Source organism: Rhinolophus hipposideros (genome assembly GCF_964194185.1).
Source record: "Rhinolophus hipposideros genome assembly, chromosome: 11".
NCBI classification, from domain to species: domain Eukaryota; kingdom Metazoa; phylum Chordata; class Mammalia; order Chiroptera; family Rhinolophidae; genus Rhinolophus; species Rhinolophus hipposideros.
The window spans coordinates 22,172,739-22,195,798 of NC_138057.1; the positions used below are offsets into that span (position 1 = coordinate 22,172,739).

General features: G+C 38.9%; 1 protein-coding gene across 3 annotated transcripts in view; it reads left to right on the forward strand.

The window, feature by feature from the left end:
* Nucleotides 1-23,060, forward strand: part of BNC2 (basonuclin zinc finger protein 2) — a 409,221-nt gene that overhangs the window by 289,419 nt on the left and 96,742 nt on the right. For all 3 annotated transcript variants that reach the window (XM_081067443.1, XM_081067444.1, XM_081067445.1), the window contains one exon: nt 2,910-3,145. In XM_081067443.1, coding sequence (XP_080923569.1) covers nt 2,910-3,145 — 236 coding nt within the window. The remainder of the gene's footprint in view (nt 1-2,909; nt 3,146-23,060) is intronic.

Genomic DNA, 23,060 nt, shown 5'->3' on the forward strand with positions numbered 1-23,060 from the left:
CCAGTTCTCAGTTTACTGATACCGTGACAATTAAACAAAGCATCATTTTGTCCATCAAGGAGACATCCCCACAACTTGTCAACAACTTGGTGACTCAGTGTGATTCAGCAATTATAAAGCAGAAAATTTGGATACATTCAAAAAATTTGACAGGTCATAATGTTTGATGATATGTTTATACTGAAATTTACAGTTGACATCTGCAAGCTGGACAGTTTAATATTAAGCCTTTGTCTCTTACTCATCTCTTAGGTAATTGCTGCTTAAATCACACTCTTGGGGCTTTTTCCTTTTCTACTATCGAATTTTTAAAATATCTGGTCCACCCTTTCATCCTCCCAAAGGGTAGATGAGATCTCAGATCCCAAATTCGCGACATGCCTGTTTGTGTAAATAAAATTTCATTAGGACACAGACACTCCCATTCGTTTGTCTCACCTGTTTTCATAACAGCAGAGGTGAGTAGTTGTGAAAGGGAACGTATGGCCCGCAAGAAGTAAAAATATTTACTGTCTGGTCCTTTGCAGAAAAAGTTGTTCACATCTGCTCTGTATTTCTGTGGTTTATACCAGTATTCCTACTTCTTGGCATGTGGTATACTTACGAAGAAGAATCAGGTAATGTTCTTCTAATCCTCTCACTCTTCGATGTTCTCAGAAGCGTATCTGGGGAAGTATTTTGGTCATACCTGTTCCACTTGTGCTCTTTCAGTTCTCTAAACAGCTTCTCTTTGTGTCTGTACCCTCAGCCATGTAGTCCTCTTCATTGTCTAAAGCTGCCAGTCCTTGATAAAAAGTAGGAGGAAGAGCAATGGCATGCCAGCTTTCCACTTGTCCTTAAATATGCATATACTTAATGCGCAGGTACAAGGTCTAAACACATTGACAACAATCAGGATTTGATGTCATTTTATTTTCTCCTCCTGACCCATCTCAATTTCATATTTGTTATTAGCAGTATATTTTGTGAAGAAGTGAATGATATGGTCCAGGAGGGTTGATGAAGGAAAATGGGGGAGAGACAGATCTTCTCTGGCCTGGTCACTGCATTCTGTAAGCAGCAGTCACTCATCAGAGGCTGAGTAGCTAAGCTGTACTTGAAGAACAGGGATAATCATACCTCTTTCCTGAATTTTTACAGTCTAAATGCCCTGTGGAGTGAGAGAAGACTTCAGTCCCTAGGCTTGTGAAACCCTTATCTTCCCAAACGTTAAATTAATTTTTAAGGCTATTTATTCAAAGTTGACTTAACCACTAGAATAGGAAAAGATCAGACAAATCAGCTGCAAGAAATGAAGTATGAGGAAACCCGAACTCTTTGACAAAGTATTCCTGGGAGTAAATGTGTTGAATGAAGCCAGCGGGTAAATGATAAGGGCCTTTACACTATGGATGTAAGAAAGCAATTTATCAAGAGTACATGAACTCTCTAGTGACCACAAGTCAGGAGGAAACGAGAGTGGAGGAGGAGCCCTGAAAAAATAGATTCGAAATACTAAAAACCGTGTGTGTGCGTGCACTTTTAAGTACTTGCATTAATATGCGGAAATACCCGTATATTAAAATAAGAGTTGCTCAGAATGCCTATGTAGAGTATAGTACATACTGTTATGGGATAAGGTGGTGGGAAGAGTCAGTGAGAAAGGCCAGGCAGAAACCTTAGAACTTGCAGAAACCTTAGGTACTCTCAGGTATGCAAGTGAGGATTTGAGCCTGGATGTTGTTGTCTGATACCCTTTTTTCCTGACTCAGAGATTAGATGACCATCTTTCCAGCTCACAGGTTTATCTGTTTTAATCTCTAGAAGGTCATAAGTGTATAATTGTGACAGTTGATCTAATGCTTTTGTGTTCTCTTAAGGAGTTCAAAGCACCTCTTATTATCTCATTAATCTTTGCAGCACCTCTTTGAGCCCTGTGGACGAGACAATGTTATCTTAATTGTTCATTTTAGAGAAACTGAGGGAAAATGTAATTACATGATCTACAATAGGGTTCCAAGTAACTCAGATAAGGATGGAGATTGGGACCACATGACCTTATCTTGGCTTTTAGATCTAGGGGAGAGGAATAATTTCTTAGATTTGAGGAAAAAAGGCCTAATTGTTGCCATAAAATTTTCAATAAATACATTTACTCTGTGGATTTTCTGTACTGAGATAATACGGCTGAAATACATAGAAATCTAATTTTAGTCATTTTTTTTTTCCTTCATTTTCATCCGACACGGAGACCCTGGTCTGAGCTGTTTAAAAAGTGACTGAATTGTGGCTTGAATTTCTTTCTTTTTTCCTTTTTTTGAATAACTTTTAGAGAACGTGCCAGGGAATACTAAACTAAATCTAACAGGTGAACAGCAAGAGGTAAAATTGGGAGAACTAAGTCTTGGGATAATTTCCTTTAGCTAATTTCACTTGAGAGCCCACCACCCAGATGTTAGCTTTCCTTATTTCTTCTAAATTCGGCCTTTTCCCCCTGCGGTCTAAAGGACACGCTCTTCTTTGAACCGTTCAGTTTTTATAAGGGGTAAATCTTACGCATAAAAGCGACATTGGTGGAGCCTGTTCTGCTGTGTGGTGGGAATCGTTTGGTTTTTTTTTCCTTGGTGGTGGGAGGGGAGACACTCTGGTAACGCGGGTTGAGCCATAGTTCAATTAGCAAATTAATTAGTCTGGTTTTTAGAGTCAGACACAGTCATTGAGAAGCCTCCTCAGTGGCTCTCTTCCTGAACGTTGACGGTGCTTTATATTTGCCATTTATACCCAAAACAGGGAGGAGGTGGGAAGAGAGCTATTTACATCGCAAGCTCTCCCTTAGACATCCATCCTTAGAAACGGAGCCCTGGGCGCTTCCAGTAACTTGTTTCTGCTTTGTCTGTCTCTGTCTTCTCCCTTCGGTGGGCCCGCCACAGCCTTGGATAAGCTCAGCACGCAGCACCTGTACCACCCCACGCAAGTGGAGATCGTGCAGTCCAACGTGGTGTTTGACATCAGCAGCCTGATGCTCTATGGGACACAAGCGGTGCCCGTGCGGCTAAAGATCCTACTGGACCGTCTCTTCAGCGTCCTGAAACAGGAGGAGGTGCTGCACATCCTGCACGGCCTGGGCTGGACGCTGCGGGACTACGTCCGGGGGTACATCCTTCAGGTAGGGGGAGGACGTGACAGCTGGTGTCTGGGACCAGTTCTCGGAGGGTTTGGGTGAGGGGGAGCCCTGGGCCCACCTGGTCCCCCCCTGCCCCTCGCAGGCCCAGGCATTCGCACTGTCTTCTGGTTAAAATGGTCCTTCGGGCAGGCTTGTCAGGGAGTTGGGAGGAAGGAGTGATGTCCCCGCAGCAGGCCGGCTTTGGGCCCGTGGGGTGTGTGTTAGAAAGGAAAACGTGGCCTGTCGCCTCGTGTCGTTTCGTTCGCATCTTTTCGATTCTGAATCTCCCCCATCCCATGAGCTCCCTGGTTTCTCCAGCAAGTCTTACTGTGGCTCTACTGAAAGGGACGGGCGTGTGAGGATCTGAGACGACACTTCCTCTGCGTTTGGTCGGGCTGGTTCGTACACTTCCCTTGTAGGTTTGGTGTTTTCTTGGTTGTCTGTGTGCCCTAACTAATCACTGCTTCTTCGTCCAAATCAAAGGAGGAACTGTAACCTCTGTCCACTCCCTGCTTTTATAACCAGTCAACCTTCACATTCCAAAACATGCAGACATGGTTATAGATTTGGCCTTCACTGCACCTGTTCTTCCAGCTTTGAGTCCCTTCTTTGTGTCAGGGGCACTTCCGATCCAGTAAAGGTCTGAAAACTTTTCCGGGAGGCCTTCAGCCTCCGCTCCCTTCCCCCGCGACCTCCTTGCCTTTTTCTTCCCCATCATATTTCGCAGTATGTTATGAGTGGGTTTGCATTGTGTACTTTGCCTCTGAAATGTTTTTTATGGCCATCTGTCTTCCTACGACCCTTGAAGGGTAAATGTTGAAAACAGCATGTTGAGAGACCCCAGGATCCAAAAAGACTACACAGGATGATGAAGAAGGGCTCCCTCCTGCCAAAGGAGATCACAGTTGGAGAAGGTAGAATCTGAAGTGATTTTTGAAATTTCCTATGGGGATAATACCAGGAGAATTGACCCCTTCAAAAGAAATGGTTTTTGGCTCTGCCAGCCTGTTTATTCCCCAAGCCACCCTGTGTTATGTGCAAGGCCTTGGCTGCCAGCTTGGTATGTGATGAGTGGGGGGCTTCGAGCCTCCCCCTTGCTTTAACCTGGCATAAACACAGACACATTTCTGTCATTCTCCTGGGCGGTACCTCCAGGGATTAGCCAGGGCAAGAGAGCAGAGGAGGGATGATGAGTGGACGCAGAGAAAGAGGGGAGATAGAATAATCTGTCTGCTCCCATGACGGCTTCAGTTAGCATAGAGTCATTTCTTAGTTTAGTGAGATGTCAACTTGGAAAGCATAGAAAATTGGACCCTTACTGATGAGATGATGATGATAACAGGCATAATTATATGTTACGTTTTCAGTTTATAGAAGACGTTCACTAGCATTGTCTCATTTGCCTCAGGATGGGGACATTTCGGAGAGTGCAGTTAAGTGTTGGGTGGTCAGGGGACCTGAGGGGGGACAAGGTCCAGGAGGAAGGGGCCAGCCAGGAAAAACAAAGCACGGGACCACTTTAACGGCCCCTGCGTGCACCGGCCTCAAGACGCATCTGTACCACATCTCGCTGCAGATATTTCCACAACGTGATTCTTAATGTCCATTTTGGATGGATTCTACCCTGTATGAAAGCACAGGCCTTCTGCACATTTTTGAATGGAACTGTTAGCGCGGCTAAGAAGCACTCTTTTCCTTTATCTAAAACCTAAAGTATTTTGCCCCAATCTGGTACCGTCTTTATTGCCTCCACTTGGATCTTTAGTTCTAGCATCAGTTCTACGTGTATATTTTTACCGAAGGTATCTGGAGCATATGCATGGTGTCTTTCTGTCCAAACAGATAGATATTTGCATGACTGTGATTATTTGCCTACTTAGCCCAGTTACAGTAGCATTTTGTTGTCAGTACGTACAGAACCTGCTGCATGTTCTGTGCTGTGGTCCTAATGTTTTGCCTTGACTAGTGCCTGAGTTTTGTTTGTTTGTTTGTTCGTTTTACTTGAAATTATTATTTACATGTTAATTTCCTTCCCAAATTTCAACATAGCTCTAAGGCAAGCATAGAAAAGGTGCTCCGTATTTCTTTTTGTATGAGGACTCAGGTTTTAAAGATATAACATTGCAGGAGAAATTAAAATGAGAGAAAAACTCAGCAAAACGACAAACTAAGCATTTATAAAGTCTCTCATTTGGGTGTGAAATACTGCATTTAAAGAACACTGTCATTTATTGTTATACTAAAGTTATGATCGATTTTCATTAATTTCATATAGATTTTGACAAGTGTCTAATATAATCTGTTTCTCCATTCAGAGTTTAGAATTGATATTTTGAGAAAATCACAGATGATTTTTACATTAGAGGAACATTAGGTTTTTCTCTCTTGTTTATTGATAGAATTGATATCATATAGATTTTATTTAAGTGATGCTTTTTGTTATTCAGCATTTATCAGCTACTTATTCCTTGGACAAGACAGTACTTGTTTTAGAAAAAAAAAGCAAGAGGTTAAAGGACACAAAAGTATTATCACTTATGTAGTGAACAAATGCTCATTTAACAAAAATAAAACCCCCCAAAACAAGAGCTAGGCTACAGAAATAAACCCTTTTCCTCTAAAGCAATTTTACTTGATTATTGGCCAATATTTTTACAATTTTATGTAGTAATAATAAAATATGCACAAATGACTTTGAATATAATTACATATAACATTTTATACAAGGAGACAAGAAAATGTGTATCCAAAGGTTGTGGAACCATATAATGCACTATTAGTGTACAAGTCATTTTATCTGGCCAAAACTCAATTGTCTTGTAGCCCTCAAGGCATCAATTTTAGCATTATTGCTCTCAACAACAGTATATTGAATATTATGTCAGTTAAAGGAGAATAATTATCCAGGCGAGTTGGGGTGGCTGTTAGTCTTACCACATATTGACTTGGTTAGCAGTTGGCTATAGATTGTGTTACTGGGCAAATGAAGACGTACTGTGAGTTGAACTGGTGAAGCCAGGATATTAATTTAACTCTCTTTGGGCCCAAAGCTACATCCCTTCTGAATACACAGCTACTTCTGGTTTCACAGATAGTTTTGAATGTAGGAGAATCTCGGGTGTCTGATCTGCCTTTGAATTTTTGGGTTTGGGGAAAAGAGGAGCAGGCCATATCACAAGTCTCATTTGCAAGCATGTATTAAGAGGCTATTCAAAGAAAAGGGGGGATGATAGTGATGCCACAGATTCATTGAAAAGACTGGCGATATCTTTCAAGAGTCCTGTGCTGCTGTTTTGGTAAAAATTTTCACTAATATGATTATCTGTGTAATTCATAAGCTAGCCAGCTGGCTGTGAAATGCACAGCATAACCTGGACTACAGTGATTTTAAGAATCCTGGAATATCCTAAAGGTAAAAAGCTCAGTAGTCTCCTGTGTACCACTTAAAGTATTCATTCAGAAAGTTCAGAACAAATGAGGTAAATGGTAAGCATTTTTCCACAAAATAGCCATCATAGGAAATATGCAATTAGATGCTAAAATCTAAATATAAAGGAACATGAGGATTTTTTTCTGCTGCTGAAGAATAATTCTTATTTCAAGTTTATCTCATGGTACATGTACTGACAATGAATCAAAGCAGTGTCCTGTTCTTTTCTCGTTTTCTCTGTGACCTAGGAGATAAAAATATAGGTGATTATCACTATTGAATTTAATCATTTAAAAATCAAGTTTTCACGGTCTCTCTTTTCAGTTTGAATTTGTAACTGACTTGCCTGGGCTCATGCTCCCGCCTATCTGTAGAAATCTCCTCCTTTGCAAATGAGTCCTGCCAGAATTCAGAGAACCATATCAGACACTTTGAATAATTAGCAGAGGTGTCAGCAGCCTTGTGAAAGAATGAATAGTGATGCACTTTTCAAATCACCTGTGTCTTGAAACAATCAGAACTAATAGAATAATCAGCACTTTAGAAGAACATTTCCCAGAGTATTCTGGGGGGCATTCGTCTTCCCGAGGTCCAACTTTAGATTTGGGAGAAACTGCACTCTTGACCCTTCTCTTAGAGCCTTTGGATTAACAGTAGCATGCTAAAGGCCCTGAGAAGTTCTGGAATAAGTCATTTGTGGGAGTAGGTAAGTAGCTTCCACCAACATTTCCCACTTAATAGCCTTTTCCTGTCAAGTCGTCAGAAGTCTTCAGTTCCTGAACACATTCAGCTCTACTTTAGTTTGGGGTGTTTGCATGTATGGTTTCTTCTGCCTAGACCCCCCGACCCCTCTCTCTGTGTGGGCTATTTCTTGTCCTTTAGGCATCAGCCAAAGCCCCACTTCTTTCCCAGACATCTTTCTGTCCAGCGTAACCAATGCAGGGCTTTTCTAGTGTGGCCCTATCTCAAGACTCTGTTTCCCTCAACCTCCAATCCAATTTAAGATCAACTGTTAAAATTTTCTCCCCACCCCCCCCCCCAGAGCTTCTTCACTAGGGAACACTACGAAGGCAGGGTACTCAATAAATATTTGTTAAGTGAATGAATAAAGAAACCTGCTTAACTTAGTATAGCTTGATGTTTCACCATGGAACTCAGGGGCTATCCAGTAACTTCATTTGGCCAAGGGTCCTCAGTCTTTCATGAGGCTTCCTAGGGACGAAATTCTGTGACAGCAGCTGGAGCTGTGAAGGCATTAAGAAGAGAATCAAGGCCCCCACAACCCCTCACTAGTGGCCTGTGTAGAATAAGTGTTTTGTGGTATCAGTGTGGTAGAAAAACATCAATAGGAAGCAAACACTTGCATTTAAACATCGCTTTGTGGAACAAGTTCACATATGTTAGCTTTTTGAATTCTCTTATACCGTTTTTTTCTAGATATTGCCAAGGAATTAACATTTGGAGTAATTTAGCTCCAATCGGTTGAGTGACTTTCCTGTGATCACAGACATTGGCACAGTTGATGCACTGTAGCTTCCTGAGGATAGGAACCACTTGTCTCCCGTTCATCACTGTAACCCACTTCCCAGCTCCCAGCCGGGCACACAGGAAGACTTACTAAACGGTGGAGGAAGGGAATTTGAAATCTGCTTTGAACTCAGGTCTCTGACTCTCTGGGCAGCGTTTGGATGGTTTTTGTTACTGTTGTTGTTGCTTCTGTGTTTTTAAGACAACCAAGCTGTGTTTCCAGAAAAAGAAACTTGTAGCATCAGAGTGGCATGGTTTGGGAACAGAGAAGACCGGGGAATCCTGAACTGACAGAGTGAAGATGTCTCTTGTATTCAGTGGTAGATCTTATCCACCTGACCTTAGGCAAAATTATGTGAAATTGGTTCCTCTTTTGTGTTCCTTTTCTCAATATCAGCTATTTTCTGATAGTCTACCTTGTTTCAAGTTACTGTTGCTTTCTCATTTCCATGACCAAACTTTTTCTTTAGACTTGGTGTTTACCTTTCGTGCTTCATTGTAAATTCTGGCCTCTCTGACTTCCCTTGCCAGGGATATTTGCCTTTCGTAATTGAGTGTGTGAAACAAAAGTTTTGTGCCTCATTGGTAAGATTTAACTATATCATGTGCATGGGGTGGAGCTGAGATGAGGTAGCTTTTTTCTGGGTCCATAAAAGGATACCAGGTTGGATGATAAAGAGGGAACTGTATATTGAGTGAGATTGGGCTGAAGTCCCAGTACTGCCAGTGGTTATTTATGTGAGTATGGAAAAAATTGCCATTCTCAGCCATAGTTTCTTCATCTTTAAAATTGAGATAACCCTTTATATCTCTCTTACTTTTGAATGGCAAAAGGATGAAGTAATGTAGGTAAAAGCATGTTGTGAGCTACTACTCCAGTTGGTATGTTTCGCTTATATCTATGTATAAAGCTGATTCTGTCCAGTTGCAGCAGGGAAATACCAGATGCCAAACATGTTTCTTGGCAGATGTCAAATGCTTAGAAAAAGATAGGAAATACGTTTTAGGCATTAGTGAATATCAGTAGGAAAAATGCTAGTTGTTTTGGTAAGGAAACCCTGAAATGCTAGTGGCCTGACAATTTATTTCTCCCTCTCAGCAAGACCAGTCAGCATTCCTGGTTGGTGAACGTTTTCCTCCCAGAGGTGATTTGAAGAGAGGTCATTTAGGGCCTCCGCCATTTTATGGCTCTGCTCTTCTCTGGGGCCTCAGGTTTTTCATTCAGGTGGCAGCCATGAGAGAGGGTAGAGGTTCTGTGAGGGAGGTTATTATGGACCAGGCTGCAAAGCCTAATGGGTCACTTCTCTTCGCATGTCACCAGTCAGAGCTTAGAACACTCCCAGCTGTACCTGTGCGGCATAGAGGATGAGCACTGGTCAGGGGCTCACTCAGATATGGCGGAATAGCCAGAAGGTTGCCTTCTTTCTATATAGTTGGACCAAAAAAGCTTAGAGCAACAGATTCGTGTGATTAAGGCAGGTTCATGGGTTTGAAGTCTGGCTCCAGTTCTTACTAGGTGTGTGAAAATAGGCCCATGCCTGTATCTATGGAAGCCTTGGTTCCCTCACCTAACGGTACCTCATGAGTTTCTAGTGAAGATAAAATAAGATGACGTACATACAGCATTTAGTAGTGCCACTGGCTAAGTATCCAGTAAATGTTAACTATTAACATTTATCACGATGATGAAAAAGATGACGATATTAGCTATTACAGACGATTGCCAACCTGTCCATTTTAGGTCTTTGTGTATAAAGCAGCCTTAAATCATGGATTTTTTTGTTTGTTGTTTTCACCTTTCCTTTTAGAACAGAGTGCCTTCCCAACCAGTCAGGCAATAGGGTTCTACTATTCAATTGGAAATAATACATACATACATACATATGTACATATGCATACACATATGAGCATGTACACAAACACATACGTACACAGTACATACTTGATTACAAATAAGTGGCAGGAGGGTATAGTGGCAAAAATTTTGAGCTTTGGAGTGGGACAGACTTGGGCATGAATCCTGGTTTCACCTTTTGATAGCTCTGTTACCTACACTACGATAGCTTATTTAACATATTTGAACCGGAGTTGCCTTATCTATAAATGTTAACTGAAATGATATGTATAAAGTACTTAGTGCAGTAACTAGCCCACAGGACCCTTAATATTAAGCAATAACACATTGTTCGTGTGTGAGTATGCATGTATGTTATTTTTTAAGTTATGACTCATTTCATATATGACTATCATTATATTACCCTTGCATTTCTCCGTTTCAATAACTTCAAATACCCTTTCAAGCACCTGGCACAGAATGAACGAGTACTTGATGAATTTATTAAAATTATTGGTGTTAAGAGTATCTCAGTTTTCACCCCATTGCATAATGTAAAACTTATTTAAAACAGCCAACCTTTTTATGGGTGTTATCTGACCTCACAGGTTTTTAGGAAATTTCTGGAGCATAAGGAACAGTGGACCTGGGTATAAATTAATTTAGTAGACTTTCAAATACTAACAAATTTTATTGATTAATTACTATGTACTGAGTACACAAGAGAAGATCTCCCAGGAAGCCCTCACTCCAGTGGACAAAGAGTAGCTATAAACAAGTCATGCAAGTTGTTTGATGAAAACTATAAGCATGCACGAGGACCCATAGCATGGACATAGAAGAGGGATCATTTGACCCCAACTAAAGACTGCGTTATCACCACCACGCTGTAAGGTGTCTTTGCATTGGGTCAACAATATGTGAATCTTTTTCGGAAGAAAAGGATCCCAGGTGTGAATGGTCAAGAAGAGCTCGCTGTCTTTGTCAAGGATGTACAAAAAGTAGATGGTTCGGGGCCATGCACTGTATTTAGAGTGTCTGTTTTCCAGAGTGCTTGGACCACTCTGTCGACATTATCCCAGCAATCCTCCTAACCTCCCTATTAGAGAGAGATTTTCAGAGACTGTTATCCCTGGTTTTAAAGTGATGGTGGCTGAAGGCCTCAGGCAGGGTCAAAGCTGGCAGTGAGATATAGGGATTTTGAATCCCTTGCCAAAGCTGTAACTATTTGAACAGCAAAGTAAATAAACACCTTATATCCAAGGGTGTAGCTTGATGTTTTGTGCTCAGAGTTAAAATAAAAATATTCCTTCCTTTACCCGTACAAAGTCGAACTAGATAGCTCACCAAATTCCAGGATGGAATGCAGCGACCACTAGAATAGCATTTGTGTCTATGGGACACAGAGAAAGAGGATTTTGTATTCCCCAGGAGGAGCAGACATGAGTCCACAGCTCTCTGGCCATTCGCCATTTGATAAGAACCAGTTCAGGTTTACTTGAAATGGATATTCTCTGTGGTGACACTGATTAACCCCTATGATCTCCAGAGCCACACTCTTCCATGCTCCTCGTTGAATTTCAAGTACAAAGCTCCTGAGCTTCGGGTTGAGACCTCAATTCTACCACCAATTAGCTCTCTACCTTTACAAAAAGTACATGATTTCTGAGCCTCATCTTCCTGATGATACCTTCGTAATGGAGTTTTGAGGAGAAAGAGAAGTAATTTTGTTAAAGTCATAGATCTCAGTAAATGTTAATTGCTTAAGTAGAAAGATTTTCCGGTCCCCCCACCCACCACAACCCTTAAGATTCTAGAGCAATAGAAACGTTGTGATTTTCTCCTTGTCCACATATTTGATTTGAACCACTGTATTCTTTTCTAGTGTTTCGCCGACTTGGTCAGAAGGGGCAGGTGGAGGATGAGAGGGGCTTGCGCAGGAACTGAAATCTGTTATGACTGTAGCAAAGCGTTATGGAAGGCTCTCAAGATGCAATCCTAGTCCACCATCTGTTTTCTTTTGAGTGACCTGCATCTCCAATATTCCTATGTGAGCTACCCAAGGGCTGTGAAAAGTAGAAAGTGAGATGAGGATGTGTGTGTAGGTTTCTGGAAGCTTTTGCTAAATCCATACGAATGGGACAAACACAAATAAAGATTCCTTATTAGATTCATGCACGCTAGCCATATAGCGAATGCCAGCAGGAGTTGGAAAATGGAACGCAGGCCAATGCATTCACTAGTAGAATTTAAGTGACCACTGCCAAATTGAATTACTCTAGGAAGACTTGTTGAAAGAGGAGATTCTTAAGGAAGAAGAAAGATATTGTTACAGAGAAGAAAGGATGGAACAAACATTTTTCCATCCAGGAAGAATGCTGTGTTGGGAAGAGGTGTGAACAAGTTTATGGGGGAGAGTTGCATTTCAGGTAAGTGAGGAGCACTGAGCTGTCATGTGGGTGAGCGTGGTTAGGCCAGGCCTGGGCTTGTTGATCAGAAGCTCTTTTTGTTTCATCATATTTCCATCACTATCCTTTTCGAAGGGGTGTGACTAGTGATTTTGTTGGTACACAGACCCGACATTTGTTGCTATAATAATAACATTCAAACTTAAAAAGGCCAGACAGATCACTGGCTCTTGACTTCATTAACAGTCGTTTTAGAAGCCCACCACTGTAGTGAGGTCCTGTTCCTATCTAGGAAGCGTTGTCATTTGTTGGTGGCAACTAAGTGACTTGTTGTATCCTCTTTCTTTTTTTCTTTCTCAAAGGTAGACTACGGATGGAGGACTTGGGCAGGATTGGACAGTTGGTTTTGCGTTTTAACTGTGAAATGTCTTGCATGCCTACAACACACCTCTATACACAAGGCCCCCCAAATAAGAGAATGAGGTATTGGTTGGTGTGCATTTTCTGTCAAGAGCTCATTCTAGGATACTGTGTATTTCTCACCGGTTGCCCCCAGGAAAGCATTGGTCAGAGACTTTGAGAACTGAAGTTCTCAATGAGGAAATGCTTTAACCTGGTTTCCTTGTTCTTATGTCATTTTCTCTTTAACGAAGCCATAACAGTGTCAGACGCAGCTTTCTAGTTAGTATGAGTAATGTGGTTACTGTATTTTCTATTTTTATTTTAATATGCTTTTCCTGATGTGACTTTTTGTTTTGTTTTAAAAATAGCAGTTAAGTAAATGTGGTAACTCAAAGACTCTGGTTCACACTGCATTCTCTTTGGGATGCAATTCTGAAGGAATACTGTACATAACAGGCTTTTTTTTTTTTTTTCCTTTCCCCAGATTCCTTAGTGGAATAAATAAGAGAATGTTTGGAACACAGATCACTGAAAATATTGGCTTATGCTCAGGTTAGGCCAGGCTTCACAAACATTGACATTTAAACAGAGTATCCCAAAGGTTTTTGCCTCTAGAGTACCCATTAATATTAAGCCTGTTTATTTTATGGTGCATCGATAAGACACAAAATTAGGTAGCTGGGGACACGCCTTAAATTGGTTCATTCATTTGCTGCTTTTTAAAGTATGCAGACATATTTAGAAATCTTAAGTTAGCAACAAAATACACTTAAATTCCCTTTCAAAGAGTAATTAAGAGCTACTTGTCTCTGTGTCCTGTCATCTCTGCCAGAATTCGAGTTCATGCTGAGTGTATTCCTTGAGTCAGCCATCACTCCATCACCAACAGGGATTGCTTTTCCACGTATTGACATGTGAGGGAATATCTGCCTTGCAGTAGCCATGGGTTTTTGCCAGATTCTGAGATCCATAGGGGCAGTGCTGGGAGCTCTTCAATTCTGAATCAGAGATCCAATTCATAAGAGCTGAGCCAGGAAAACCGGGTTGAATCTGTGGCCAAAACCACGGTAAAAAACTTTTTTTCCCCTTTCCCTTTTTGCAGGGCTTTATTGCTTTAAAATATGAGTGCCTCTGTCCATTGATCCTCTGGTGACTTTACATTGGATTCAAATTGTGGTCTCTTAGGTGAAAAGGTTAGTGTTTTATTCATTCAGCCGCACATCGATGAAGATTAACTGAGAGCAGTACAAGACATTTGGATCCTGCCAGACCTAGGGCACCTGAAAGGAGTTTATTTCTTTTCTCCCTAGCTTCACTATGCCTGCTGCCGAAGAGGATGGCCCTGTCTTCTGGGAGTGGGGGAGGGTTTTGCTTGGCTGTGTGTTAACTGCCTCAAATCCGTGGCCATAGGGTGAGTAAGAACCCCTGAGAATCAAACATGTCATCTATGTAGCATCGCCTGATTTAGTGCTTTTCCTCAAGTCTGAGATGTCTCAAGGGGCCTTTTTTCCCTTGCAGTACTGATCTTTCAATGAGGTGCGAGTGTGTGTCCTCAGCAATAACAAGGAAAAACCATGAAGTGTGAACAGCTCTTATTAGGGGGGTAAATGTCATTAACGCGTGTGTAGCCTTCTCTGCTATCTGAATGCTCTTGTCAAGAGAGAGACTTACTGAAGCCTCCTTTAAAGTCTTACAAATGGCATCCCAGATGCAGAAGTTTTACATTTTAATTAAGCAAGGCCATTAGCTTCCTTCGCTTATACATTTCTGTAGTCAGTTATGCTTGTGTCTGATAGGGACAGGCTTCGGCAATAAAGCTATAAAAAATGAGTTTAAGGATTTGAGAACTAGTTGGTTTACTCAAAGTTTTAGATAATGTTGGGTGTTTGTAGGGAGCAGATGCTTCTCTCTGTTTTAATTTTATAGAGACCCATACATATCTCCTGTGCCTGACCCTATTATGCATGTTTTCATATGTGGTATGAGAAAACACTAGCAGTTACGTTAATGAGCAGGTCCGTGTGGATTAATGAAGAATCTGAAGCATTTAATGTTTACATAATGATTTTATGATTTTAAATACGTAAACAGACATCTTCCTCTAGCGACGAATTCCCCTCATGTAAAATTCTAGCATTCTCCTGAAGCAAAATTTTAACATGCAAAGATTTGCTTCTGTAAACCTCTTCTGTGACTTGGAGAATTACAGATTAATTTCTCCTCAGCCTGGTTTGTGCCATTGAGTGACAAAATAAAACCATGTTGAATAATTGTATGGTAGGGTCAGATATAGAAAGAAAATGGTCTCTTCTACTATGCATATTAATTTTAAATAAAGGAAAATGAATTGGGACATCTGGTTAAAACTTTGGGGAGATAAATCCAGAAAACTTAGTCAAGTTAGAGGTGGTGAATGGAAATTAACTATACCGTACTTATTATTAACTTAAGACTTATCATTTAATGTGTTCTCTTTATTTAATGTATAGTCGTTTCAAATTTGATCCTCCATCCTTTTTTAACACACCATTAGGTGACAAATTTTCCTTACAATGTGTTTTTTATTTCCTATTTTGGGGGTTCAGGAAAACATATTTGTTCAGCAAATATTTACTTAACTGGCTGCTATATTCAAATGGTAAAGAGATAGAAACCATGTTTCTCTGTTACAGCACTCAGTTTAGTGGTGACTGGGACTCAAGTTAAGCTAAAGGAAAGCAGAGGTCATTAGGGTACGTTTTCTAATGAATATATACACATGATCTATAATTAGAGCAATAATGTGTTATATGTAAATAGATTCTTTGGACATATTTCCAACTTACTTGAAAAGTTAATGCTTTAAAGAATTTTAAACATCCCTTAGCTGTCTTGGTTGTACTATTAATTCAAACTGTGTAATTAAATGTCTGACTAAACAAAATTAATTTTCAACCCAGCCCCCACTTTTTGAAATAAAAGCATTTATTTTAGTTTGCGCTAATGATATTTTGCCATGTATTATAGAAAACCCACCATTTACTAGATCACAGAGGTTAGGCAGCAAAGAGGTGTTTTCTTCCAATTCCTTAATTCATAAGTGTTTTGACAAGTTAATAAAAACTTATTTTAAAAGTTTCTTTTAGTGAGAATCCAAAAATGATTATATTTTAGCCACATTAGGATCGTTTTGCAAAAGCTACCCATGAAGTCACTCGCTTAGAGCAAGAAAATCTCCATAGAATTACTGTTGCCAATGCCACTTGGGGAGTAATTGGGCCAATTAAAATGTAGATGTTTTATATTAAATTATGGTGCCTATTAAAATAAAAATCATCAAATTTGAAATTCCTCTATATTCCCTTTGTCAGTTTCCCTCCCAGTACATAGAATTTTAGTTCACCTGATTGCGTACTTGCCTCATAAGTAATATATGTATGTAATTTAAGAAGATGGTAGTCTGGTGCCAGTAGGTTCTTCTTGTGGAAAATAGTCTCAGATTTGGTAGTGCACTAAGAAGGGCTATCTGACAGCACCATCTGCTTCGTCCTCTCTTTTCTCTCTGTTCTACCTTACACCTGGATCCAGGCTGTTAATATAAATTATGATTTCTGAGGTTCACATTTTAGGATGACTTTGACCAAGAGATGTCTGGAGTATCAGGATTATTAAAGATGTACAGTAAAACCTCTTCATAAATGTTTTTCAAGGCACCAGATGGAGGGAAGCTTTACGGCATTATATTTCCCATATGGAAAAGTAGCTGGGACCAGAAAGAGGCACACCCTTGGAACGGGAATACTTCTTAAAAAGGAACTTTATAAAAGAATGCTATAGTGTAAGGTTTTCATGTATGATTTATTCACTTGAGCATATTGCTTTGAAGGCCCAAACAGCATCCTGGGTATAAGTTGTGGTTTCCCAGACTTGAAAAGTGTCTGATAGTTTAAATTTCACAAACTTTTTAGATTTGCCTATGCCACAGGTCAAATACATCTTGCTATGAGTCTGGTTGCCATTCATTTTAGTCAAGGTTTGGCTTTTGATAAAATCGTTGGATTGAGTTTCTTCATGAAAGATAAGCGTACCTTCTCCTTCCCGTGTTATTTTATATTAACTGAAAGTCAAGGTGGTAGAATCTAAACAGTGTTATGTGGTGATAACTGTAAGGTATAATTTTTCTACATTGTTGTTTCATTTGTTAAGATGTATGTCTTATCAGTTTCACTTAGTAAATATTATATAATGCCGGGGAGGACTTGGAGGATCATGGTTCTTTTGTTTTTATCCACTTTTTACAGCAACACTTGCGATGAAAGAGTAATAGGCAGATGTTAAATATAAAAACACTTTGTAAAATTTTTGCAAATAATACTACAGTGATTTGAGTGAGATGCAAGGAGAGACTCAGTGTACTTATGCATTGAATAACATCTAATTGCTATCGTATACAAGGTATGACAATTAAGTTCGCGAACTTGCCACGGTGCGCTTACATTGGCAGCACTATACACACAGCTCAGTAAGGTTTCATAGCCTTGGTATATCAGTGTCTCACAGCTGTGTTCATGTCGATGTGTGGTGGTGTCTTGCTGAGTGGCATTCATTTGTGTTGTTGTGAATGTTTGTGTGCCGTCGCGAGAATATCTGGGCTTTAATTAGAGCACTGAACAAACTACATTTCTTGTTAAACTTGGCAAGAGTGGAAGTGAACTCAGGGACATGTAAGTCCACGTTTATGGGGATAATGCCATGAAGAAAATGGCAGTGTACAAATGGATTAAACGTTTTTCTGAGGGGAGAGAACACATCACTGATGAAGAGAGGTCAGGGCGGCCAGTAACGAGCAGAACTGATGAAAACAGTGCAAACATTAGTCAAATTGTGCGTCAAAATCATCGGCTGACTGTGAGAAGCATAGCAGATCAAGTAAACATCGATAAAGAAACAGGAAAATCTTAACTGAAAATCTTGGTATGAGAAAGGTGTGTGCAAAAATGGTCCCGAAGGAGCTCTTGCATCACGACAATGCACCAGCTCACACAGCACTGTCTGTGTGGGGAGTTTTAGCTTATAAACAAATAACTGTATTGGAACACCCTCCCTACTCAGCTGATCTGGCCCCCAATGACTTCTTTCTTTAGCGGAAGACAAAGGAAATATTGAAAGGAAGACATTTTGATGACATTCAGGACATCAAGGGAAATATGATGACAGCTCTGATGGCCATTCCAGAAAAAGAGTTCCCAAATTGCTTTGAAGGGTGGACTAGGCACTGGCATCGGTGCACAGCTTCCCAAAGGGAGTACTTCGAAGGTGACCGTAGTGATATTCAGCAATGAGGCAGGTAGCACTTTTTTCTAGGATGAGTTCGCGAACTTTATTGTTAGACCTCGTATATTGAAAAGATGGTCTTTATAGTTACTGCATATGTATTGTTTTTGAAATGACATTTCCAGAATTAGAGCTCATTTTCCTACACAATAAATGTATGAACGGTATATACAGCTTTCCCTATCTAGAGTAGTTGAAAAACCTCAATAATTATGTTAAGTGTGGAATCACTGAACATGTTTCCAGGAGTATTTTTCTGCTGGATAGGAGTTGGTGAGATTGATAGATGCTAATATGTTAAGTGTCATACTTTAAATATTTAGTTTTAATAAAAATAATATACTAAATAGAGGGAATTCCCCTATACAGCTGAACAAACTGAGGAGCATACAGTTCATTGTATAAAACAGACAGCTAATATAAATAGATAAAACTGCTTTTGTTAATAAAAATTTGGTTTAGAACAAAAACTGAAATTTGGCTTTAAAATGTTTCCAAATTTTTATCATTTCTTCCCCAAGTATATATGCAGGAGAAAGAATAAAAATGTGAAGATTCATCTCTTTTCATTTGAACTAGAGTATTACCTCAAGTTAAAATTTTGTGAGGTATTTATGGGATATAAACAGAGCTTTATTTAATGTTATAGTTTCTGTGGGCAGGGCTTAAATATAAGGCTCTGAGAGAGAAAGGGGAATATTTTTCTCCATTTCAGTTAGGCTTTGCAAATCATGCTTATGAAAAGAAAGGAAAACAAATGAACACAAAAGCAAAAGTTCGTGCTTTAATTTGTGGGGTCTGAAGCACATATTTACATAGACATAATACGAGTTTGTATACCTCAACTTATTAGTGATTTTCTTGTAAGACCTTCTGCAGAAGAAAATATTGCCAAACTTCACAACAAGAAAGCTCATATGTGGTGTTTCAGATGGCCTTTATAAAATTTCATCAGCATTTTGTACTTTTACACATTGGTGAATGCCCATAACAAAATCAGTAAGACTGAAATGTGGAATACACGTAGGCTTGAGGAGCTTCGGGAGAGTTTTAGAAGGTGGAATGGAACCAGAGTCCCAAAAGCATTGATTGCCAGGTTTAACATTTTCTTTCATTGGAATTTGATTCTTTTTAAGTGAATGATGAGTATGTTATAATAGTTAACCGCTATTGCATTAGCGGTACCCCAAACTTGGTGGCATTACCCCAAACTTGGTGGCTTGAAACAACCGCTATTTTATTATTCACAAGTCTGTGTGTCAACTGGAAAGTTCTGCAGTGAGGAGGTACATTGATAAGGTTCAAGAGGCAGGTAGGCTGGTTGGTCTAGGATGGCCTGATTTATACATCTGGTTATCAGTTCAGTACTGGCTTTCGGTTGGGGCAATTGATGTAACTGGGCATCATATCACTTACCATTGAGCAGGTTAGCCTGGTCTTACTCTCATAGAGGTAGTTGCAGGGTTCTGAAGAGCAGTAGGAAGAGGGCAAGTCCATATGTGCAACCACTTTTAAAGTGTCTGCTTCATATTTACTAGTATCCCATTGCCCAAAACAAGTTACATAGCACAACCCAGAGCCAGAGTGGGAGCTGATTATTTCAGGACATGCATACAGGGAAGCCGCAGCAATTTGGAGGCCAGTACTGCAATCATCCACCACCAGATAGTGCCTTATGGAGCTTTATTTCGTAGTGTTATGTGGAACTGAGGAGGGAAGAGTGCTGAGCCAGGTTGTCTAGTTTGGAAGTTGCTTTGGTAGTTTAGGTAGAAATAACACTGGCATTAAGATAGTGGCAGGGAGAGGAAACAGCAGGGTTAGATAAAACCACTTGCTGACCGGAGTCAGTAGGTGAGGGAGAGAGAAGGTGCTCATAGATCGATTCCAGCCGTCATGGTTGGATAGATGGGAATCTGGAGAACTGGTAAGGTTTTGGACCTAATTATGTTTGCAGTGAGCATAGGACATCTGTGCAACTTGAAACAATTCCTATTCCTCTTTCTAGAAACATTAATATGAAATGAGACTACATCTTTGAAATTCCTATTTTTTTAACCTATTGCTTTAAAATTCATGGCCTCATCCCAGTGCTTTCTTTACCATCAGCCTTGCAAAGATGATTAAATGACATGAAGTGTTTCATCTCATCTTTTAAAAACACATGGGCAACTTTGCTGTAACAAAATGTCCAAAGTTTGGATTTCCTAGTTTTATTTCTCAGAACTGAACATCTGCCTAGGCTCTTTGAGAATTCAGTATGTACAGGTATTGTTTTTGAGATTATTTTTGTATTTATAAGTGTCAACTTTGATAAAAGTTAAAAATTAAGTGATACCAACATTCTTTTTAAAACTGTTTTGTACTTTAGGTTCTAGGGCAAGAGTGTAAAAGCTTTGTTTCTTTTTCAGTCATTCACTTCATAATCTGGGGTTTAACTCCTCCAAATTGTGAATGTTTTTTGAGAAAATCATGTCTAGATTATTTATGAAAATATATAAAAGTCATCTTCCTTTTAAATGAATAGAAAATTAGTTTAGCCATGGTTTCCTTGTTCTTGTGATATGTGAATGGAGAACGATTTTTTTGTTGTTATTATGGGCATGTGACTTAACATAAAAAGAAAGTAAAGAGATGTACTTGGGAAAAAAAGCAACTTAGTGCATGAATTGCTTCTGGAAGGAAAACATAATTTATCATTTAAATTAAGATTAGAGTACATAAACTGTTATGCATAATAAATGACAGAATATATTTTGATTTTATATTATGGTCAGTTAGGAAAGAAGAGATAAGGGAAGGGAAAATGAAGAAGGAAGAGAGACAGGTAAATTTTTTAAAGTAATATTCTATTTATATTTATTTATTTATTTATTTTATTTATTACTATTAGAGTAGTGTGGTTTTGCAACCATGGTACAAATCAGGTAGAATTAGGTGGCATGGTTAGATTATTCCATTCCTGCATTACTATTGTGTGATTCTTTTATTCATTGTCAATCTCAATTACTATAAAACTAAAACCAGAAGACTTCCACAATCTAATATTGAGAAAGAAATATTCTTCTCCTAACTCAGAGTAGATGGCTTTGCTAGCTGCTGGATGATAAATAGAGTGACAAGAACTTGTTAATTGGCTCTTGGGGCCCATAGCATTTGAAGCTTACAAAGGAGTTCACATGTACTGATTCATTTAATATGGAGACATATTGAATAGACAGAGCAAGTTTTATTAATTTTGTTTTATAGGGTATTAAAACCAAAACTTACCCTTGATAATGGTGAAAAAGCTTAACAATACCCAAAACTAAGTACTCAAATTTGGATCTTCTGATATATCACATCTAGAGTTCTTTGCATTGTGTAATATTTATCTTTAAATAATAATTACTTGTTTAGTGTAGGACCATTTAAAAAAGCACTTCCATAATTATTGATTTATTTGACGGTCACAGTCAAAGACTATATGTAGATGTGGATGTCATTAAAAACGAATTTGAGAAGTCAGACATACATTCTTTATAGTTACACTGAAATCTATATTACTCATAAGAATGGCTGTCTTAAAATTTGATTTTTAGACTGTGTTACTCTCTAATAAAATTCACTTCCATAAAATTTTGCCAGCTGCTATAGGAAGAACTATAAAACATTCATTTAAACTCTAGTGATATTTATCCTGCCTTTCTTCTCCTTGTTGGCATTTGTAAGATTTCCGAATGGTTTGCTATTTAGTTTCAATATTTTTTTTTCCTTTTAGTAGATGATTTACAAATAGCAGTAATGTTGAAAAATGTAATGTTTCTTTTAAGTTTATAAACCAGAGATTGAAAGAATTAGATTGTGGATGTACCGTGTAATACAAATAGGCAGATTTTTATTCCTCTCCAGATTTAGTTTTAAGAATATGAGTATTTGATTCATCCTGATTTTCATCTTAACAGATAATTGCTACATGTTTAAGCAAAAGTAATTTATCTCTAAATTTTTCTTACACCTAACTCCTATAAGCTGTCCTTCCTTCATTGGCTTTGATTCAGAATAATTTCAATCTTTTATCCTTTTATGCTTTATTCCTTAGGTGTATCTATATCATAGATCAATAAACAGTTTAAAAAACAAACACGAAAAGAATTACAGTGGCTAGAATCTCATTTACTAATTTATTATAAACACAGAATAATACAGGCATTTAAAAAAAAATAAAAAACTGTGTGCCTGCGACTTAATCTTTGTGTTTGTTTCTGGAGGTTTGTGCAGGATGTTTCCTGTCCAAGGCACAAACCATATATTTCATTTGTCATATCTAATGTTTTTCATATCCGGAAATCATGCTCCATGTTATGTTTTACAAGACTTCATAAAAATAAGTGATCCAAATGAAATTTATAGTTATTTTTTAAAAATCTGTCACAGCAAAATTATCTCTTTCTCTTCTTTTTCTCCTTCCCAAATGGGTACAGATGGGATTATAAAGATTAAATGAAAGTATGTTTTAAAATGAAGTCTTAAGTTTTGAAACTAGACAGTCATCTATTATTCAGAAGAAGCTAGTGGTATGTTGGTAAATGCTTTGCAACAGCTCTAAAAGGGGGGGAAAAAAACCTGAATTGCAATGTTTGCTGTTTTCTATGATGAAAATATCTCACCGTGGCTGATTTCAGCCTATCTGCGTAAGTCATTGAACGTAGGGTTGGGAAGAGCTGTGTAGTAACACACTAGTTAGTATTTCCACCATACTAGACATAATAGAAGCAAATTACCTCAAGATCATGGGTAATAGTAAAATGTAGTCAAATAATTAGAAGTGATAAGTTTTCAGTATCACCTTTATTTCTAATATCATTTATTTAATTGTAAGTTTATACAATTAAAATTTTTATGTCTACATTTGACAACCAGCTTAGAAAATTCCTGAACTTTTAACAATCAGTTGGCATGGGATGGTGCAAGCTGGCTCTAGCACAGCATTGCAGGAAGCTATTTCCTGTGATTGGTAGGACTCGG